Source organism: Bombina bombina, chromosome 9 (genome assembly GCF_027579735.1).
Source record: "Bombina bombina isolate aBomBom1 chromosome 9, aBomBom1.pri, whole genome shotgun sequence".
NCBI classification, from domain to species: Eukaryota; Metazoa; Chordata; class Amphibia; order Anura; family Bombinatoridae; genus Bombina; species Bombina bombina.
The window spans coordinates 255,129,824-255,150,420 of NC_069507.1; the positions used below are offsets into that span (position 1 = coordinate 255,129,824).

General features: G+C 40.7%; 1 protein-coding gene across 5 annotated transcripts in view; it reads left to right on the plus strand.

Annotated features, from left to right (window-relative positions):
- Positions 1–20,597, plus strand: part of LOC128640291 (extracellular matrix-binding protein ebh) — a 125,010-nt gene that overhangs the window by 26,830 nt on the left and 77,583 nt on the right. For 4 of the 5 annotated variants that reach the window (XR_008399320.1, XR_008399321.1, XR_008399322.1 and 1 more), the window contains exons 1-3: positions 8,013–8,207; positions 11,376–16,190; positions 17,561–17,624. Coding sequence is in view for 2 of the 5 variants with exons in the window: in XM_053692774.1 (XP_053548749.1) it covers positions 11,387–16,190; positions 17,561–17,624 (4,868 nt within the window). In the remaining 3 variants the exon portion in view is untranslated. Of the gene's footprint in view, positions 1–8,012; positions 8,208–11,375; positions 16,191–17,560; positions 17,625–20,597 lie in introns of those variants that run through there. The other variant, XM_053692775.1, reaches the window with a different exon arrangement.

The window sequence follows — 20,597 nt, forward strand, 5'->3', positions numbered from 1 at the left end:
GCCCCCTGCAGTAAGTGATGCTATTGCTGTACCTGGGAGCTGTACACACAGTACTTATAACTACCTGTGCCCCCTGCAGTAAGTGATGCTATTGCTATACCTGGGAGCTGTACACACAGTACTTATACCTACCTGTACCCCCTGCAGTAAGTGATGCTATTGCTGTGCCTGGGAGCTGTACACACAGTACTTATACCTATCTGTGCCCCCTGCAGTAAGTGATGCTATTGCTGTACCTGGGAGCTGTACACACAGTACTTATAACTACCTGTGCCCCCTGCAGTAAGTGATGCTATTGCTGTACCTGGGAGCGGTGCACACAGTATTGATACCTATCTGTGCCCCATGCAGTAAGTTATGCTATTGCTGTACCTGGGAGCTGTACACACAGTACCTATAACTACCTGTGCCTACTGCAGTAAGTGATGCTATTGCTATACCTGGGAGCTGTACACACAGTACTTATACCTACCTGTACCCCCTGCAGTAAGTGATGCTATTGCTATACCTGGGAGCTGTACACACAGTATTAATACCTACCTGTACCCCCTGCAGTAAGTGATGTTATTGCTGTGTCTGGGAGCTATACACACAGTACTTATACCTACCTGTGCCCCCTGCAGTAAGTGATGCTATTGCTGTACCTGGGAGCTAGACACACAGTACTTATACCTACCTGTGCCCCCTGCAGTAAGTGATGCTATTGCTGTACCTGGGAGCTGTACACACAGTACTTATACCTACCTGTGCCCCCTGCAGTAAGTGATGCTATTGCTGTACCTGGGAGCTGTACACACAGTACTTATACCTACCTGTGCCCCCTGCAGTAAGTGATGCTATTGCTATACCTGGGAGCTGTACACACAGTACTTATACCTACCTGTGCCCCCTGCAGTAAGTGATGCTATTGCTGTGTCTGGGAGCTGTACACACAGTACTAATACCTACCTGTGCCCCCTGCAGTAAGTGATGCTATTGCTGTGTCTGGGAGCTGTACACACAGTACTAATACCTACCTGTACCCCCTGCCGTAAGTGATGCTATGGCTGTGTCTGGGAGCTGTACACACAGTACTTATACCTACCTGTGCCCCCTGTAGTAAGTGATGCTATTGCTGTACCTGGGAGCTGTACACACAGTACTTATACCTACCTGTGCCCCCTGCAGTAAGTGATTCTATTGCTGTACCTGAGAGCTGTACACACAGTACTTATACCTACCTGTGCCCCCTGCAGTAAGTGATGCTATTGCTGTGACTGGGAGCTGTACACACAGTACTTATACCTACCTGTGCCCCCTGCAGTAAGTGATGCTATTGCTATACATGGGAGCTATACACACAGTACTTATACCTACCTGTACCCCCTGCAGTAAGTGATGCTATTGCTGTACCTGGGAGCTGTACACACAGTACTTATACCTACCTGTACCCCCTGCAGTAAGTGATGCTATTGCTGTACCTGGGAGCTGTACACACAGTACTAATACCTACCTGTGCCCCCTGCAGTAAATGATGCTATTGCTGTACCTGGGAGCTGTACACACAGTACTAATACCTACCTGTGCCCCCTGCAGTAAGTGATGCTATGGCTGTTTCTGGGAGCTATACACATAGTACTTATACCTACTTGTGCCCCCTGCAGTAAGTGATGCTATTGCTGTACCTGAGAGCTGTACACACAGTACTTATACCTACCTGTGCCCCCTGCAGTAAGTGGTGCTATTGCTGTGACTGGGAGCTGTACACACAGTACTTATACCTACCTGTGCCCCCTGCAGTAAGTGATGCTATTGTTATACCTGGGAGATGTACACACAGTACTTATACCTACCTGTACCCCCTGCAGTAAGTGATGCTATTGTTATACCTGGGAGATGTACACACAGTACATATACCTACCTGTGCCCCCTGCAGTAAGTGATGCTATTGCTGTACCTGGGAGCTGTACACATAGTACTTATACCTACCTGTGACCCCTGCAGTAAGTGATGCTATTGCTGTACCTGGGAGCTGTACACACAGTGCTTATACCTACCTGTGCCCCCTGCAGTAAGTGATGCTATTGCTGTACCTGGGAGCTGTACACACAGTACTTATACCTACCTGTGCCCCCTGCAGTAAGTGATGCTATTGCTGTGCCTGGGAGCTGTACACACAGTACTTATACCTACCTGTGCCCCCTGCAGTAAGTGATGCTATTGCTGTACCTGGGAGCTGTACACACAGTACTTATACCTACCTGTGCCTCCTGCAGTAAGTGATGCTATTGCTGTACCTGGGAGCGGTGCACACAGTATTTATACCTACCTGTGCCTACTGCAGTAAGTGATGCTATTGCTGTACCTGGGAGCTGTACACACAGTACTTATACCTACCTGTGCCTACTGCAGTAAGTGATGCTATTGCTGTACCTGGGAGCTGTACACACAGTACTTATACCTACCTGTGCCCCCTGCAGTAAGTGATGCTATTGCTGTGTCTGGGAGCTGTACACACAGTACTTATACCTACCTGTGCCCCCTGCAGTAAGTGATGCTATTGCTGTGTCTGGGAGCTGTACACACAGTACTTATACCTACCTGTGCCCCCTGCAGTAAGTGATGCTATTGCTGTACCTGGGAGCTGTACACACACTACTTATACCTACCTGTGCCCCTGCAGTAAGTGATGCTATGGCTGTGTCTGGGAGCTGTACACACAGTACTTATACCTACCTGTGCCCCCTGCAGTAAGTGATGCTATTGCTATACCTGAGAGCTGTACACACACTACTTATACCTACCTGTGCCCCTGCAGTAAGTGATGCTATGGCTGTGTCTGGGAGCTGTACACACAGTACTTATACCTACCTGTGCCCCCTGTAGTAAGTGATGCTATTGCTGTACCTGGGAGCTGTACACACAGTACTTATACCTACCTGTGCCCCTGCAGTAAGTGATGCTATGGCTGTGTCTGGGAGCTGTACACACAGTACTTATACCTACCTGTGCCCCCTGCAGTAAGTGATGCTATTGCTGTACCTGGGAGCTGTACACACAGTACTAATACCTACCTGTGCCCCCTGCAGTAAGTGATGCTATGGCTGTGTCTGGGAGCTATACACACAGTACTTATTCCTACCTGTGCCCCCTGCAGTAAGTGATGCTATTGCTGTGACTGGGAGCTGTACACACAGTACTTATAACTACCTGTGCCCCCTGCAGTAAGTGATGCTATTGCTATATATGGGAGCTATACACACAGTACTTATACCTACCTGTACCCCCTGCAGTAAGTGATGCTATTGCTGTACCTGGGAGCTGTACACACAGTACTTATACCTACCTGTACCCCCTGCAGTAAGTGATGCTATTGCTATACCTGGGAGCTGTACACACAGTATTAATACCTACCTGTGCCCCCTGCAGTAATTGATGCTATTGCTGTACCTGGGAGCTATACACACAGTACTTATACCTACCTGTGCCCCCTGCAGTAAGTGATGCTATTGCTATACATGGGAGCTATACACACAGTACTTATACCTACCTGTGCCCCCTGCAGTAAGTGATTCTATTGCTGTACCTGGGAGCTGTACACACAGTACTTATAACTACCTGTGCCCCCTGCAGTAAGTGATGCTATTGCTGTGTCTGGGAGCTGTACACACAGTACTTATACCTACCTGTACCCCCTGCAGTAAGTGATGCTATTGCTGTGCCTGGGAGCTGTACACACAGTACTTATACCTACCTGTGCCCCCTGCAGTAAGTGATGCTATTGCTATACATGGGAGCTGTACACACAGTACTTATACCTATCTGTGCCCCCTGCAGTAAGTGATGCTATTGCTGTACCTGGGAGCTGTACACACAGTACTTATACCTACCTGTGCCCCCTGCAGTAAGTGATGCTATTGCTGTGTCTGGGAGCTTTACACACAGTACTTATACCTACCTGTGCCCCCTGCAGTAAGTGATGCTATTGCTGTGTCTGGGAGCTGTACGCACAGTACTAATACCTACCTGTGCCCCCTGCAGTAAGTGATGCTATTGCTATACATGGGAGCAGTACACACAGTACTTATACCTACCTGTGCCCCCTGCAGTAAGTGATGCTATACACACAGTACTTATACCTACCTGTACCCCCTGCCGTAAGTGATGCTATGGCTGTGTCTGGGAGCTGTACACACAGTACTTATACCTACCTGTGCCCCCTGTAGTAAGTGATGCTATTGCTGTACCTGGGAGCTGTACACACAGTACTTATACCTACCTGTGCCCCCTGCAGTAAATGATGCTATTGCTATACCTGGGAGCTGTACACACAGTACTAATACCTACCTGTGCCCCCTGCAGTAAGTGATGCTATGGCTGTGTCTGGGAGCTATACACATAGTACTTATACCTACTTGTGCCCCCTGCAGTAAGTGATGCTATTGCTGTACCTGAGAGCTGTACACACAGTACTTATACCTACCTGATCCCCCTGCAGTAAGTGGTGCTATTGCTGTGACTGGGAGCTGTACACACAGTACTTATACCTACCTGTGCCCCCTGCAGTAAGTGATGCTATTGTTATACCTGGGAGCTGTACACACAGTACTTATACCTACCTGTACCCCCTGCAGTAAGTGATGCTATTGTTATACCTGGGAGATGTACACATAGTACTTATACCTACCTGTGCCCCCTGCAGTAAGTGATGCTATTGCTGTACCTGGGAGCTGTACACACAGTACTTATACCTACCTGTGCCCCCTGCAGTAAGTGATGCTATTGCTATACATGGGAGCTATACACACAGTACTTATACCTACCTGTACCCCCTGCAGTAAGTGATGCTATTGCTGTACTTGGGAGCTGTACACACAGTACTTATACCTACCTGTACCCCCTGCAGTAAGTGATGCTATTGCTATACCTGGGAGCTGTACACACAGTACTAATACCTACCTGTGCCCCCTGCAGTAAGTGATGCTATTGCTGTGTCTGGGATCTGTACACACAGTACTTATACCTACCTGTGCCCCCTGCAGTAAGTGATGCTATTGCTGTACCTGGGAGCTGTACACATAGTACTTATACCTACCTGTGACCCCTGCAGTAAGTGATGCTATTGCTGTACCTGGGAGCTGTACACACAGTACTTATACCTACCTGTGCCCCCTGCAGTAAGCGATGCTATTGCTGTGCCTGGGAGCTGTACACACAGTACTTATACCTACCTGTGCCCCCTGCAGTAAGTGATGCTATTGCTGTACCTGGGAGCTGTACACACAGTACTTATACCTACCTGTGCCCCCTGCAGTAAGTGATGCTATTGCTGTACCTGAGAGCTGTACACACAGTACTTATACCTACCTGTGCCCCCTGCAGTAAGTGATGCTATTGCTGTGCCTGGGAGCTGTACACACAGTACTTATACCTACCTGTGCCCCCTGCAGTAAGTGATGCTATTGCTGTACCTGGGAGCTGTACACACAGTACTTATACCTACCTGTGCCCCCTGCAGTAAGTGATGCTATTGCTGTACCTGGGAGCTGTACACACAGTATTTATACCTATCTGTGCCCCGTGCAGTAAGTTATGCTATTGCTGTACCTGGGAGCTGTACACACAGTACTTATACCTACCTGTGCCTACTGCAGTAAGTGATGCTATTGCTGTACCTGGGAGCGGTGCACACAGTATTTATACCTACCTGTGCCCCCTGCAGTAAGTGATGCTATTGCTGTGTCTGGGAGCTGTACACACAGTACTTATACCTACCTGTGCCCCCTGCAGTAAGTGATGCTGTTGCTGTGTCTGGGAGCTATACACACAGTACTTATACCTACCTGTGCCCCCTGCAGTAAGTGATGCTATTGCTGTGTCTGGGATCTGTACACACAGTACTTATACCTACCTGTGCCCCCTGCAGTAAGTGATGCTATTGCTGTACCTGAGAGCTGTACACACAGTACTTATACCTACCTGTACCCCCTGCAGTAAGTGATGCTATTGCTGTGTCTGGGATCTGTACACACAGTACTTATACCTACCTGTGCCCCCTGCAGTAAGTGATGCTATTGCTATACATGGGATCTATACACACAGTACTTATACCTACCTGTGCCCCCTGCAGTAAGTGATGCTATTGCTATACATGGGATCTATACACACAGTACTTATACCTACCTGTGCCCCCTGCAGTAAGTGATGCTATTGCTATACCTGGGAGCTGTACACACAGTATTAATACCTACCTGTACCCCCTGCAGTAAGTGATGCTATTGCTGTACCTGAGAGCTGTACACACAGTACTTATACCTACCTGTGCCCCCTGCAGTAAGTGATGCTATTGCTGTGCCTGGGAGCTGTACACACAGTACTTATACCTACCTGTGCCTTCTGTAGTAAGTGATGCTATTACTGTACCTGGGATCTGTACACACAGTACTTATACCTACCTGTGCCTTCTGTAGTAAGTGATTCTATTGCTGTACCTGAGAGCTGTACACACAGTACTTATACCTACCTGTGCCCCCTGCAGTAAGTGATGCCATTGCTGTACCTGGGAGCTGTACACACAGTACTAATACCTACCTGTGCCCCCTGCAGTAAGTGATGCCATTGCTGTACCTGGGAGCTGTACACACAGTACTTATACCTACCTGTGCCTTCTGTAGTAAGTGATGCTATTACTGTACCTGGGATCTGTACACACAGTACTTATACCTACCTGTGCCTTCTGTAGTAAGTGATTCTATTGCTGTACCTGGGAGCTGTACACACAGTACTTATACCTACCTGTGCCCCCTGTAGTAAGTGATGCTATTGCTGTACCTGGGAGCTGTACACACAGTACTTATACCTACCTGTGCCCCTGCAGTAAGTGATTCTATTGCTGTACCTGAGAGCTGTACACACAGTACTTATACCTACCTGTGCCCCCTGCAGTAAGTGATGCAATTGCTATACATGGGATCTATACACACAGTACTTATACCTACCTGTGCCCCCTGTAGTAAGTGATGCTATTGCTGTACCTGGGAGCTGTACACACAGTACTTATACCTACCTGTGCCCTCTGCAGTAAGTGATTCTATTGCTGTACCTGAGAGCTGTACACACAGTACTTATACCTACCTGTGCCCCCTGCAGTAAGTGATGCCGTAGCTGCCCCACCCCTGCTAGGAATCTGCAGGATGATTACACAGCTGCCCTGCCACAACACATACTGCAGGTGAGAGCAGCGCAGCTTCCGCACACGCTCATCATCCAAGTCCCGGGATTACACTTAAAGCTTGCAGACTTAACACGTTCAGTGCTGGAGGAGACTGACTTTAAACTAACTTACTTATGTGCCAAGGAGATAAATGTGTAGCGTTGTTTGTGATGAAGCAGGAGATTATTAAAATAAGTCATTTTTTCTGTGTTGCATCTAAAGACGACGTTTGGTTTTTGCAAAACAGCTGTTCCTCTGCTGAGCGGGATAACAGTTTTTATTTTTAGGATGGCGGGGCATGTAACTTTTCACCAATAGAGTTGTAGGAGTTTTGCTTATCAGCCAATCAGCTTCTATCCCACAAACCAGTGTTGCACACAGACATTCAAAACTAAAATAAACAAGTTCAACTCTTTTTTTATTTTTAACCAATTATATTTTAGACACTGCTCTTTTATATGCATACAATAGTGTTTAATGTTCAGTAAAATATTAAACCACTATTAAATAAGAGATTAAATCATTTTTCTCTATAATAAGATATTTATTTGTGAACTAAACAGTCTCACAGTTCTGAGCAGAGGATGAAATAATAAAGAATCTGTTAGTTCTGCATACGCCTGTACTATTTGCCAACTGTTTGTCTAGCTACAGTGTCTTCCTTTGTTGCACAGTACCACTGCTTTCCCTTTCATTTGATTTCCCTATCAGTGTCTGCTGTCTGCCCAGAGCCTTACCTGCCTGTCCCTGCCTGCCTGTGCAGTGACGTGTCTCTGCTGTAGGTGTTCCTCACCTGCCAACCCTCCCCCACTGATGTCACTGCTGTCTGATGTCCTGCCCAGTGTCCCTGACGTGCTGTGGGTGTCTCTAACCTGGACAGCTCAGTTTCAGGAAATAGTTTCAGTCCCCAGAAGACCACACAGTGGCCATAATAGCTTACCTCTGCACTTTGACCCTTTCCGTAGGGACAAGGAATGTAGGTGTCTTGGATCCCCCCCCAAATTCCAGCAGACAGGTAAATGCAGAAACTCTCTCCCACTCTCTATCCCTCCTTCCGCCTCTGAGGTTTAGTTACTGTTGAGGCTTTTACAGACTAGGCAAAACAACCTTTGAAGTGCAGCTAGGTATGGCAAACAGAGATCAAAGTTTAATATTGTTAGGAACAGAGATTTTTCATTCTTAAAGACTTGTAAAAAATTGTTATTAATTATATTCTTTTCAATAAGCATTATCTGCAAGATTGTTACTTGTACTTAGGTTAAAAAATACAAAATGTCATTGTTTGGGATATTTGATAAAAACAAAAAAAAAAAAAAGCACTAAAGTAACATAAATGTAATTCTGTTTTGCACAAACCTCTGCAGTGATATTTAGGCCTACAATGCAGAACGTACATACTACTAAAGATTGTTTTTAAAATAAACAACAAAAGTTAGAGGCGCAATGCTTTTCATTTATTTTTCGTTCTTTTAAAGGACATTAAGCACTTTGAGTTGGTAATATAAAATTATAACTTATATATATATATACACACACAATACTTGCCATGATGTGCTAATTGCAATAATTTCTATTGATTTACATATGCAATATAATTGTATCCACCATAATTATAAAGAATTATATATATATATATATATATATATATATATATATATATATATATATATATATATATATATATATATATATATATATATATATATATATATATATATATATATATATATATATATATATATATATATATATATATATATATATATATATAAGTTTGCAATATACTTTCATTATTTAATTTGGCAGTTTTCATGTAAATCTATTCTGAAGTTGTGAGCATTTCAGTTCCTGTTAGAAATGGAAGTGCAGAACACTGTTATATTCCCCACAGCCATTGGCTGCACACTCTAGTGATCTATTTATAACTGTCCCTAATTGGCCACAGCAGAGAAAGTAACCTAAGTTACAACATGGCAGCTCCCATTGTTTTATATACACTAAAACTTTACACTTATTTTGTCAATATTTAAACAGCTAATGAAACTTTAAAAAATATATCTACATGTTATTCTAAGACTAAAATGTTTTTGTTTGAATGCATCATTCTATCTAGCATTTATTTAGTGTTTAGTGTTTAATGTCCCTTCAAACATGTTTTTTCTTTCTTTGTCAGATGGCAAAGTGTACAGCAAATATATTATATATATTTGTATGTGTGTATGTATATATGTTTATGTATGTGTGCACACACACACACATATATACATACACGCACACAGTCACACACATATATATATATATATATATATATATATATATATATATATATATATATATATATATATATATAAAATTACATACATACATATATACACATACATATACATATAAACACATACATACACATGTACACATTCATACACATATATACATACACACACACACACACATACATACACATATATACATATAAACACATACATACACATATATACATAAATATAAACACATACATACACATATATACAAATAAACACATACTTACACATATATACAAATAAACACATACATACACATATATACAAATAAACACATACTTACACATATATACAAATAAACACATACATACACATATATACAAATAAACACATACACATATATACAAATAAACACATACATACACATATATACAAATAAACACATACTTACACATATATACAAATAAACACGTACATACACATATATACAAATAAACACATACTTACACATATGTACAAATAAACACATACTTACACATATATACAAATAAACACATATATACAAATAAACACATACATACACATATATACATATAAACACATACATACACATATATACAAATAAACACATACATACACATATATACATATAAACACATACATACACATATATACAAATAAACACATACTTACACATATATACAAATAAACACATACATACACATATATACAAATAAACACATACATACACATATATACATACACACACATACATACACATATATATATATACACACACATACATACACATATATACATACACACACATATATACATATAAACACACATATATACATATAAACACATACATACACATATATACATACACACATACACACATACATACACATATATACATACACACACACATACATACACATATATACATACATACACACATACATACACATATTTACATACACACACACATACATACACATATATACATACACATATATACATATAAACACACATATATACATATAAACACATACATACACATATATACATATAAACACACATATATACATATAAACACATACACATATATACATACACACACATACATACACATATATACATATAAACACATACATATACACACATACATACACATATATACATATAAACACATACATACACATAGATACATTTAAACACATACATACACTTTTATACATAAACATATATACATACACACATATAAATATATACACATATATACACCTTTAAGCCTTTCCCAGTCAAGCATCTTCTCACATACCATATCCCTTTAAAACACTTATTTTTATACATATGTTAAAATAATTTTACATTTAATATGTATATGTGAGTGCAATACTTTATTTTAATATGTTTTTCATGTGCTTTGATATATTTTTATTGTAGCCCTAACATTTTACTGTAGGTCTCAAGTCACATAACTCACAACTGGTAATATGAGCGATGTTTAGAGCGGCTGCACTATCCCTTGAAATTATATGGTGCACTGAATATTTCCTGGTAGTTTTGTTTTACCATGGACTCATAATACCAGATTGCGCGTTATTTGGAGTGCGGGCCACACAATCATGCTAGCACCCTGCGCTACCATCAGCACTCCACTTGTAATCTAGACCATAATGTGTGTGTTCTTGTCTGCGGTCAAGCAGAAGCTGGACACATTCGGTAACTTGCTAGCTGTAACTAAACATTTATTACATTCTCAGTACAGATTCATTTTCTTATAAAATTGTATAGGACCTTTTATGACCTTTGTCCCAGGGTTAAGAGATCACATGACTTGTGGATTCTCCCAGAATTCTCTCTCTCTTTATATTTCACCCATGCGTGTTTTATTTACTGTCTACTTTTTGTTATTAAAGATGGAGTGATTATGGAAGATGAAATAAAGAAAAGGCCTCAGGAAAGTAAAGGTGATAAACGCCGGCACAAGCAGAGGAGAAAAAAGAGACATCAGAATGTGACAGCTCAAGGGGCAGATGAGCAAGAGGATAAGAATGAGACATTCATGGAATCCAGAGGCAGCCAGCAAGATAACATAGAGCATAGCACACTGAGCAATAAGGACTTGCTGACTGGGAGAACTGGAAATACTGAGGCTCCCTGCAATGAAGCGATAAGTAGCCTCTGCTCACATATCACTTACCTACCCAGTCATGTGACAGAGAGATCACATGACGGCAAACAAGAGGCTGCCGGCGAAGAGAGGCAGACAGACAGAGTGAAGAGACATACTGACAGAAGGAATGACTGGCAGGAGATTGAGACAGGCATGGAACAGAGACAGACACATACTGAAGACCTAGAGACTAACATGGCAGAAGCACAAACAGCAAATAAATATATTGAGACATACAGGGCAGACAGCCCCTCTGACATTACAGAAAGAGACATAATCACTAAAGAAGAAGAGATTACTGATGCAAGAAATACAAATAGTGAGGAGGAAAAGACAGTAAGTGAACAAGAGCCAGATAATGAGAAGCTACAGAAATCCAGAGAGACAGTTAGTGAAGAGAATGGAGAGGTCAGTGATGCGAGTGAGGACTGGGAGACAGCCAGTGAGGAGGGTACAGCATCGTATGAAGCAAGAGAGTTGCTGGCTAGAAAGACAGACGGACAGTGCTGGGATCTAGAGACAGTCAGTTCAATTTGTGATGTGAACAAGAAAGAGACAGATGAAAGAGATATAAAAGCATATCCTGAACTGAGACTGACATCCACTGTTAGCTTCAATGAAGAGACTGCCAGTGTGAAGGAAGAGTCTAACCAGGAGACTGCCAGCTCAAACACAGAGAATGACCGTAATGAAACAGTTAGCACAGATATAGAGCCTGAAGTTAAAGAGACAGTCAGTACAGATGCAGAGAATAACTATAAAGAGACAGTCAGCTCAGATACAGAGAATGATACTAAAGCGACTGTCAGCTCAGACACAAAGAATAATACTAAAGAGACTGTCAGCTCAGACACAACAAATAATACTAAAGAGACTGTCAGCTCAGACACAGAGAATGAAACTAAAGAGACAGTCAGTTCTGAGTCTGACACTAAAGAGACAGTCAGTTCAGAGTTTGACACTAAAGAGACTGCTGATGCAGCTGCACAGAGTGACACTAAGGAATGTGACAGCATAATTTATGAGTCTGACATTAAAGAGACAGTCAGTTCAGAGTCTGACACTAAAGAGACAGTCAGTTTACAGGAAGAGTTTGACACTAAAGAGACAGTCAGTTCAGAGTTTGATACTAAAGAGACAGTCAGTTCAGAGTTCAACACTAAAGAGACTGCTGAAACAGACAGCATAGTTACTGAGTCTGACATTAAAAGCGCTGGAAGTACAGATACAGAGAGAGACACTAAAGAGACAGTCAATGGAGACACTGAGAGTGACCCTAAAGAGAATATCAGCACAGATACTGGGTCTAACGTTATAGAGTCTGCCAGGGTAGACACAGAGAGTGAGACTAAAATTAGCACTGGTACTGGGTTTGATGCTAAAGACACTGTCAGTTTAGAAGCAGAGTCTGACATTAAAGAGACTATCACCACAGACACAGAGAATGTTATTAAAGAGACTGTCAGTTCTTACACAGCATCTGGCAAAAAAGAGACTGTCGCTGCCAGAATGGAGTGTAACATTTACAAGACAGCCAGTGCAGAAGCAGAGACTGAAAATAAAGAGACAGTAAGCGCTTGCACTAAAGAGACTGTCAGTGTAGGTGCAGACAGTGCTATTAAAGAGATTGTAAATGCAAGCATAAAGAGTAACTGTAATGAGACTGCCAATACAGACACAGAGATTTGCACAAAAGAGACTGCCAGAGTTTACACAGAGTCAGAAAATAAGGAGATCTTCAATGCTGAAACTCAGCATGAAATTATAGAGACAGTTAGTGAGGTGAAGGATTTTGATAAGTCAGAACTCAACAGTAAAGATACATATGTTACTAAAGATGATATTAGAGGAGATTCTGACTCTGACTACAAAGAGACAGTAAGCCTTAAGAGACATTCTAAAAGTAAGGAAGAGAGAGAGACTGATGATGATGACAAAGAACATGGAGAGACAGAGCTGTGCAAGGTAAATATAGTTACTTGTTATACAGAGATAACCAGTGGAACACCCAAGGCGGACTCTGCAGAAGATGAAGGAACAGACAATGACGCTTTGAAAGTGATCACCAAAAATGTGACTACAACCTCTGAGGATATTGTGACAGCCTTGAACAGGAATGATAGAAACAATAGAGAGACAGAGAGACAGGAGATGGAGACAGCCAGTGAAGGAAATGGCATAACTGGAGAAGGGAGGGTGACTGTGAGTGACAAGAGAGATAATGAACTCACTATTAATAATACCATAGGTGAGATGGGAACAACAGCAAATTACTTGAAAGAGGTGGGCACTATAGCTATATGTGAAAAAGGAGAGCCACAGGGTAAGCAGGTGATTGAGGACATTGATGCACATACAATATTCAAAGAGAATCTAGACACACAAAGTCCAAACACTGAGGACTTGCATGATATGGAAGAAGCTCTTACTAAAGACAAAGAAGATATGTGTGATACAAAAGTGACCAGTATCACATGGAATATCAGTGATGGTATAGTGTCTCCATTCACTGAAAACATAGAACAGTATGAAAGCTTATCAGATCAGAGGGTGATAGAAACTGATGGAAAAGGTCAAGCAAGTGAGATTAAAGACTCCACCTTAGAGGACTTGGTCAATAAACTAGAGGCAGAAGTAGTAAGCAAGACAGAGATGGAAAGTGAGATATTTCCTCTGGAGTTAGAGACAATTAGAGTCAGTCAAGAGACCAATGATAATACTGATAATACAGAAGATGAACAGGTCTATAAAGGCTATACAGTGCAATCCAGTGAGGAGGTAGAGGGAACGTATTTGATAAATGCAATTAATATGGAAAGAGCTGGCATTACATCTGATGTTATAAAAGAGACAGCGAGCCAAGCAACTTGGATTGAGACAAATCAATCAAATGATGGTGCAATCTGGGAAGAAACAGAATCTGTGAGTGAAGTTGTGGACCATATTTTAATCAGTAAACAAATAGATGACGGTGGTAAAGAGGAGAATCTAAATAAAACCACTGAAGTAATAACTTATATTGAACAAGCACACTGCAATGATTCTACAGTAGATGCAGAGACTGGTAATTTTAGAGGCTCTGACACCTCTGTTCAGTGTGCGATTTCATTGGATGTGCATCCTGATTGGCAGTCAAAAAATCTTGGACAGTATGTAGATGTTCATAATTTCCAAGACAGTGATGTATCCCCTGCCGAACAAAGTTATGAGGGCTACCCAACAAATGCCCATGTCATATTGTATAGAACAGAACCAGGAGAAGAAGTTTTTCCGACAGGAATAGAGTGTGAACAAATAGATGGAATTAGAACTGTTCAAGATACAACAGCTGCAAAACTTAACAAGGAAGTTCCTGTATGTCCAAAAGATATATCGTCAGATGATTACATAATTGATTTGCCTGAAAAAAGAGATGAACATTTCTTAAAAGAGTCCTTTAAGATTTTACAAGAAACTGTAGTAAACACTTCAGATGAGGAAGATGATTATTTACAAGAAAAAGCACTAGGCCTAGAAGAAAACATCTTAAAAAATGCAGTGGAAATTGTGCAAGAAAACTTAATTAAGTCTCATGAAACAGACATTTTGTTGCATGAGCACTTAGTCAAAATGGATAACGATCAAACAAACACTGTTTCTAAACTGAGAGATGACTCAAGTAACAAGGAGTCATGGGGGACAAATAATATGACCATGCTAAGGAGACAGAGGAGTTACACAGACCCTAGCCCTGAACAAGGATCTAAGAAGGACACCTTACCTCTAGAGTCTGATGTTCAGGGATCTATCCAGGATTTGAAAAGAAGAAGTCTCACTCCGCCATTGGTTAGCAGTCAACATTTACTGCATCCCTCAATACAAGTGGACAAAACATTTAATTCTACAGAACCCTCTGCTTTTCAGGATTACGAAAGTTTAATTGCCAGAGGTGTTGAGAGTGAAGCACAAAAGCCAACGTATTTTTACCCTACTCAGATTTTCAACCCCTTATTTTTTATCAATGAAAGCACTGAGGCCCTTGGATTTTATAATGAGGAGGAACTTATTCAGGACAATAAAGAAGAGCACAGTTTAAAGATGGCACTTAAAGAAAGACAAGACCTCCTGACACCAAGGCACAATCACAATATCAGAGAAGAAATTCAGTCTTCTCAGCCTCCTGTTGTGGAATCAAATACAGATGAGACAGTAAATAGAAGAGAAACTATATCATTTTCTCCTATGTGGATTCCACCTCGCAGGAAACTTTATGCAAGTGATTTTATTGGGCCTTCTAAAGCAAATGAATCTCAAAGCACTGAGGTAACAGAGAACTCTCTAGTGAGACGGGCAACCATTAGACAAAAGAAAGGCAATGCTACTCAGATTCGTAAGAGGTTTAGTAGTATCATTCCCAGTCTGGCAGTACAAGAAGACTCAACAGAACCTAAAACAAGTGAACCAATAAAAAACCTTCCTAAGCCACTGCCTCGGCAACAAAGATTGTCAGGGGATGATGAGCAGAAATATTCTGTACCTGAACAGACGAACAATAAGTCTTCCATGGAAAAATTAATTGGTAGGTGGGAGGGGAAAGGGAGGGGGAAGGCTGTCCCTGTTAAAGGGGCTACTGAGAATCAGGAAAGGGCAACTTGTTCATTACTAATTCATCATATCAAACATCCCATATTGGAGAAAGCATCCAGCTGGCCTGGGAAATCTTTGTTTAGTTCTCCAAGGAATCCAGCAGCTGAAATCAGTGAGTTCAGGAGGCCTAAGGATATGAGGGGCTTTTATTGGTGAATGGTGAACAGAAGGCTTTTAGCCCTTTTGTGCCCCTACAAAGCTTGGGCAGATTGCATGATGCATACATCTTTGTGTCTAAGCTGGAATCTCTTGATTTTATAGCAGTTAACCTATGTAATTATAACATTTCCTAGGTACTTGCTCTGGGTACAAATCTTAATTTACTGGAAAACAGATTTGCTTCTGAAAATACTTATATCAAATAATGAATGTATAGAATAACTTTAAAGGGACAGTCAGCTCAATTTTTTTTTATTGTTTAAAAAGATAGATAATCCCTTTATCTTTGTACATTCAACATGGTTATATTAATATACTTTTAACCTGTATCTGAGCCTCTTTTGACAGCACCCTGATCACATGACTTTGTATTTATTATCTATTGACTTGCATTTTAGCTGTGTTGTGCAGAACCCACGGGCGTGAGCTCAATGTAATCTAAATGGCCTACATGAACTAGAAGTCTCCTGTTGTAAAAAGCTAATAAAAAAGCATGTGATAAGAGGCTGTCTGTAGTGGCTTAGAAACAGACAGAAATTTAGAGGTTTCAATGTTATAAAGTATATTAATGTAACAATGTTGGTTGTGCAAAGCTGGGTAATGGATAATAAAGACGTTCTCGTTCTCTATCTGTTTAAACAATAAAAATGTTAGTGTTGACTGTCCCTTTAACTGAGATCCGGAATGCTAAGACACAATTGTTATTGCTCAGGCTGTTTATAAAGCTGAAGGTAGCACTTAATGAATATGAGCTAATTATTACGCTAGCTTTTATGGTAAAATTGGTGATGGCACAAACTTCTGTTTACAGGAGGGTCACAAAAAGGTAAATAAACACTAGTTGTATAAAAGTGCTTGAGAGAAGACTACAGGTACGATTTAGTGTATATTAAGGGTTCTGTATAAAGTGCTAGCTACTGAAGAGGTTTTGTTCCATCAGTGTATTTCTTGTCACTTACTGCATTCTGGGTGCAGGATGTTTTAAGACTCACTGATGGTTCACGGATGCATGCAGATAAATTGTGTTGCCTTTGCTACAATATAGTACGGCTTGCTATAATGCATTGACTGGGTTTTCCTAACATGATTGGTGGCTGGACTGATGATTATTCTACTTTATTATTTACCCTTTGTTTTGTGCAGAGGAAGAAGATAAACCTTCTGAAAAGGAAAATAATTACAAACCCTCAGAATCAGTTAAAATCAGGTAAGTACATGAACGTTGGTTCCAAGATCCAGATATATAAAGGCTTCATTACTAGTAATGGAGAGACAGGGGAGAAGGGGTGTCAACTCGAATGTAAGACAATGGATGAATATGTAGTAATATGTAGATAAGATAAGTTTCTCAGAAGCAGAGGATTGGATTGCATATAGGAGAGAGATGAGGAATATCATAAAAGTAAAGGTTTTATTGTGGTAGGTTAAGGGTGAAACAATATATTGAATTAAATAGAAGTGGCATACTACAAAGATGGTATGACATAATTGGAGATATGTGAAAAAAACTAAATCAGACACTTTAAAGTAATGTCAGGTATGCCATTTTAAAGGAAGGTGATGTCTGGCATGTTGGATGATGTATTTGGATAAAGGGATGGTGTGCTGGATTGAGCTACTAACTGTTGGGGAAAATAATATGTCCTATAGAAAGATGAATGACTTGTAGGAAGAAAATACTTGTTAGGGAGAAGGATTGAATGTATTTAAAAAGAGTAAAGATATTTTGGCAGGAGGAATGGTGTATCAGTGACTTGAATGACTCACCCGGGTAGAAGAAAGATTTTGGGGAGATGAATGATATTGCAGGGATGGTAATGACTTTGGGGGAAATATGTCAAGGAGAAGAACGATATGTCAGATAAAATAATGATGCATTTCACAAGAATTTGTTTGAACATTGGAAAACTCATTAAGAAACAAAATCAAATGCTCTTTGGAGAATAACATGTTAGGGAGAAGGATGAATTGTTTGGGGAATAACATGTTAGAGAGAAGGATGACATGTTTGGAGAATAACAAGTTAGGGAGAAGGATGACTTGTTTGGAGAATAACATGTTAGGGAGAAGGATGACTTGTTTGGGGAATAACATGTTAGGGAGAAGGATGACTTGTTTGGGGAATAAAATGTTAGGGAGAAGGATGACTTGTTTGGGGAATAACATGTTAGGGAGAATGCTTGGGGAATAACATGTTAGGGAGAAGGATGACTTGTTTGGGGAATAAAATGTTAGGGAGAAGGATGACTTGTTTGGGGAATAAAATGTTAGGGAGAAGGATGACTTGTTTGGGGAATAACATGTTAGGGAGAAGGATGACTTGTTTGGAGATTAACATGTTAGGGAGAAGGATCAATTGTTTGGGGAATAACATGTTAGGGAGAAGGATGACTTGTTTGGGGAATAAAATGTTAGGGAGAAGGATGACTTGTTTGGGGAATAAAATGTTAGGGAGAAGGATGACTTGTTTGGGGAATAAAATGTTAGGGAGAAGGATGACTTGTTTGGGGAATAACATGTTAGGGAGAATGTTTGGGGAATAACATGTTAGGGAGAAGGATGACTTGTTTGGGGAATAACATGTTAGGGAGAAGGATGACTTGTTTGGGGAATAAAATGTTAGGGAGAAGGATGACATGTTTGGGGAATAACATGTTAGGGAGAAGGATGACTTGTTTGGGGAATAACATGTTAGGGAGAAGGATGACTTGTTTGGGGAATAACATGTTAGGGAGAAGGATGACTTGTTTGGGGAATGACATGTTAGGGAGAAGGATGACTTGTTTGGGGAATAACATGTTAGGGAGAAGAATGACTTGTTTGGGGAATAAAATGTTAGGGAGAAGGATGACTTGTTTGGAGAATAACATGTTAGGGAGAAGGATGACTTGTTTGGGGAATAACATGTTAGGGAGAAGGATGACTTGTTTGGGGAATAAAATGTTAGGGAGAAGGATGACTTGTTTGGGGAATAAAATGTTAGGGAGAAGGATTACTTGTTTGGGGAATAACATGTTAGGGAGAAGGATGACTTGTTTGGGGAATAAAATGTTAGGGAGAAGGATGACTTGTTTGGGGAATAAAATGTTAGGGAGAAGGATGACTTGTTTGGGGAATAACATGTTAGGGAGAAGGATGACATGTTTGGAGAATAACAAGTTAGGGAGAAGGATGACTTGTTTGGAGAATAACATGTTAGGGAGAAGGATGACTTGTTTGGGGAATAACATGTTAGGGAGAAGGATGACTTGTTTGGGGAATAAAATGTTAGGGAGAAGGATGACTTGTTTGGGGAATAAAATGTTAGGGAGAAGGATGACTTGTTTGGGGAATAACATGTTAGGGAGAAGGATGACTTGTTTGGAGATTAACATGTTAGGGAGAAGGATCAATTGTTTGGGGAATAACATGTTAGGGAGAAGGATGACTTGTTTGGGGAATAAAATGTTAGGGAGAAGGATGACTTGTTTGGGGAATAAAATGTTAGGGAGAAGGATGACTTGTTTGGGGAATAACATGTTAGGGAGAATGTTTGGGGAATAACATGTTAGGGAGAAGGATGACTTGTTTGGGGAATAACATGTTAGGGAGAAGGATGACTTGTTTGGGGAATAAAATGTTAGGGAGAAGGATGACTTGTTTGGGGAATAAAATGTTAGGGAGAAGGATGACATGTTTGGGGAATAACATGTTAGGGAGAAGGATGACTTGTTTGGGGAATAACATGTTAGGGAGAAGGATGACTTGTTTGGGGAATAACATGTTAGGGAGAAGGATGACTTGTTTGGGGAATGACATGTTAGGGAGAAGGATGACTTGTTTGGGGAATAACATGTTAGGGAGAAGAATGACTTGTTTGGGGAATAAAATGTTAGGGAGAAGGATGACTTGTTTGGAGAATAACATGTTAGGGAGAAGGATCAATTGTTTGGGGAATAACATGTTAGGGAGAATGTTTGGGGAATAACATGTTAGGGAGAAGGATGACTTGTTTGGGGAATAACATGTTAGGGAGAAGGATGACTTGTTTGGGGAATAACATGTTAGAGAGAAGGATGACTTGTTTGGGAATTACATGTTAGGGAGAAGGATGACTTGTTTAGGGAATAACATGTTAGAGAGAAGGATGACTTGTTTGGGGAATGACATGTTAGGGAGAAGGGTGACTTGTTTGGGGAAT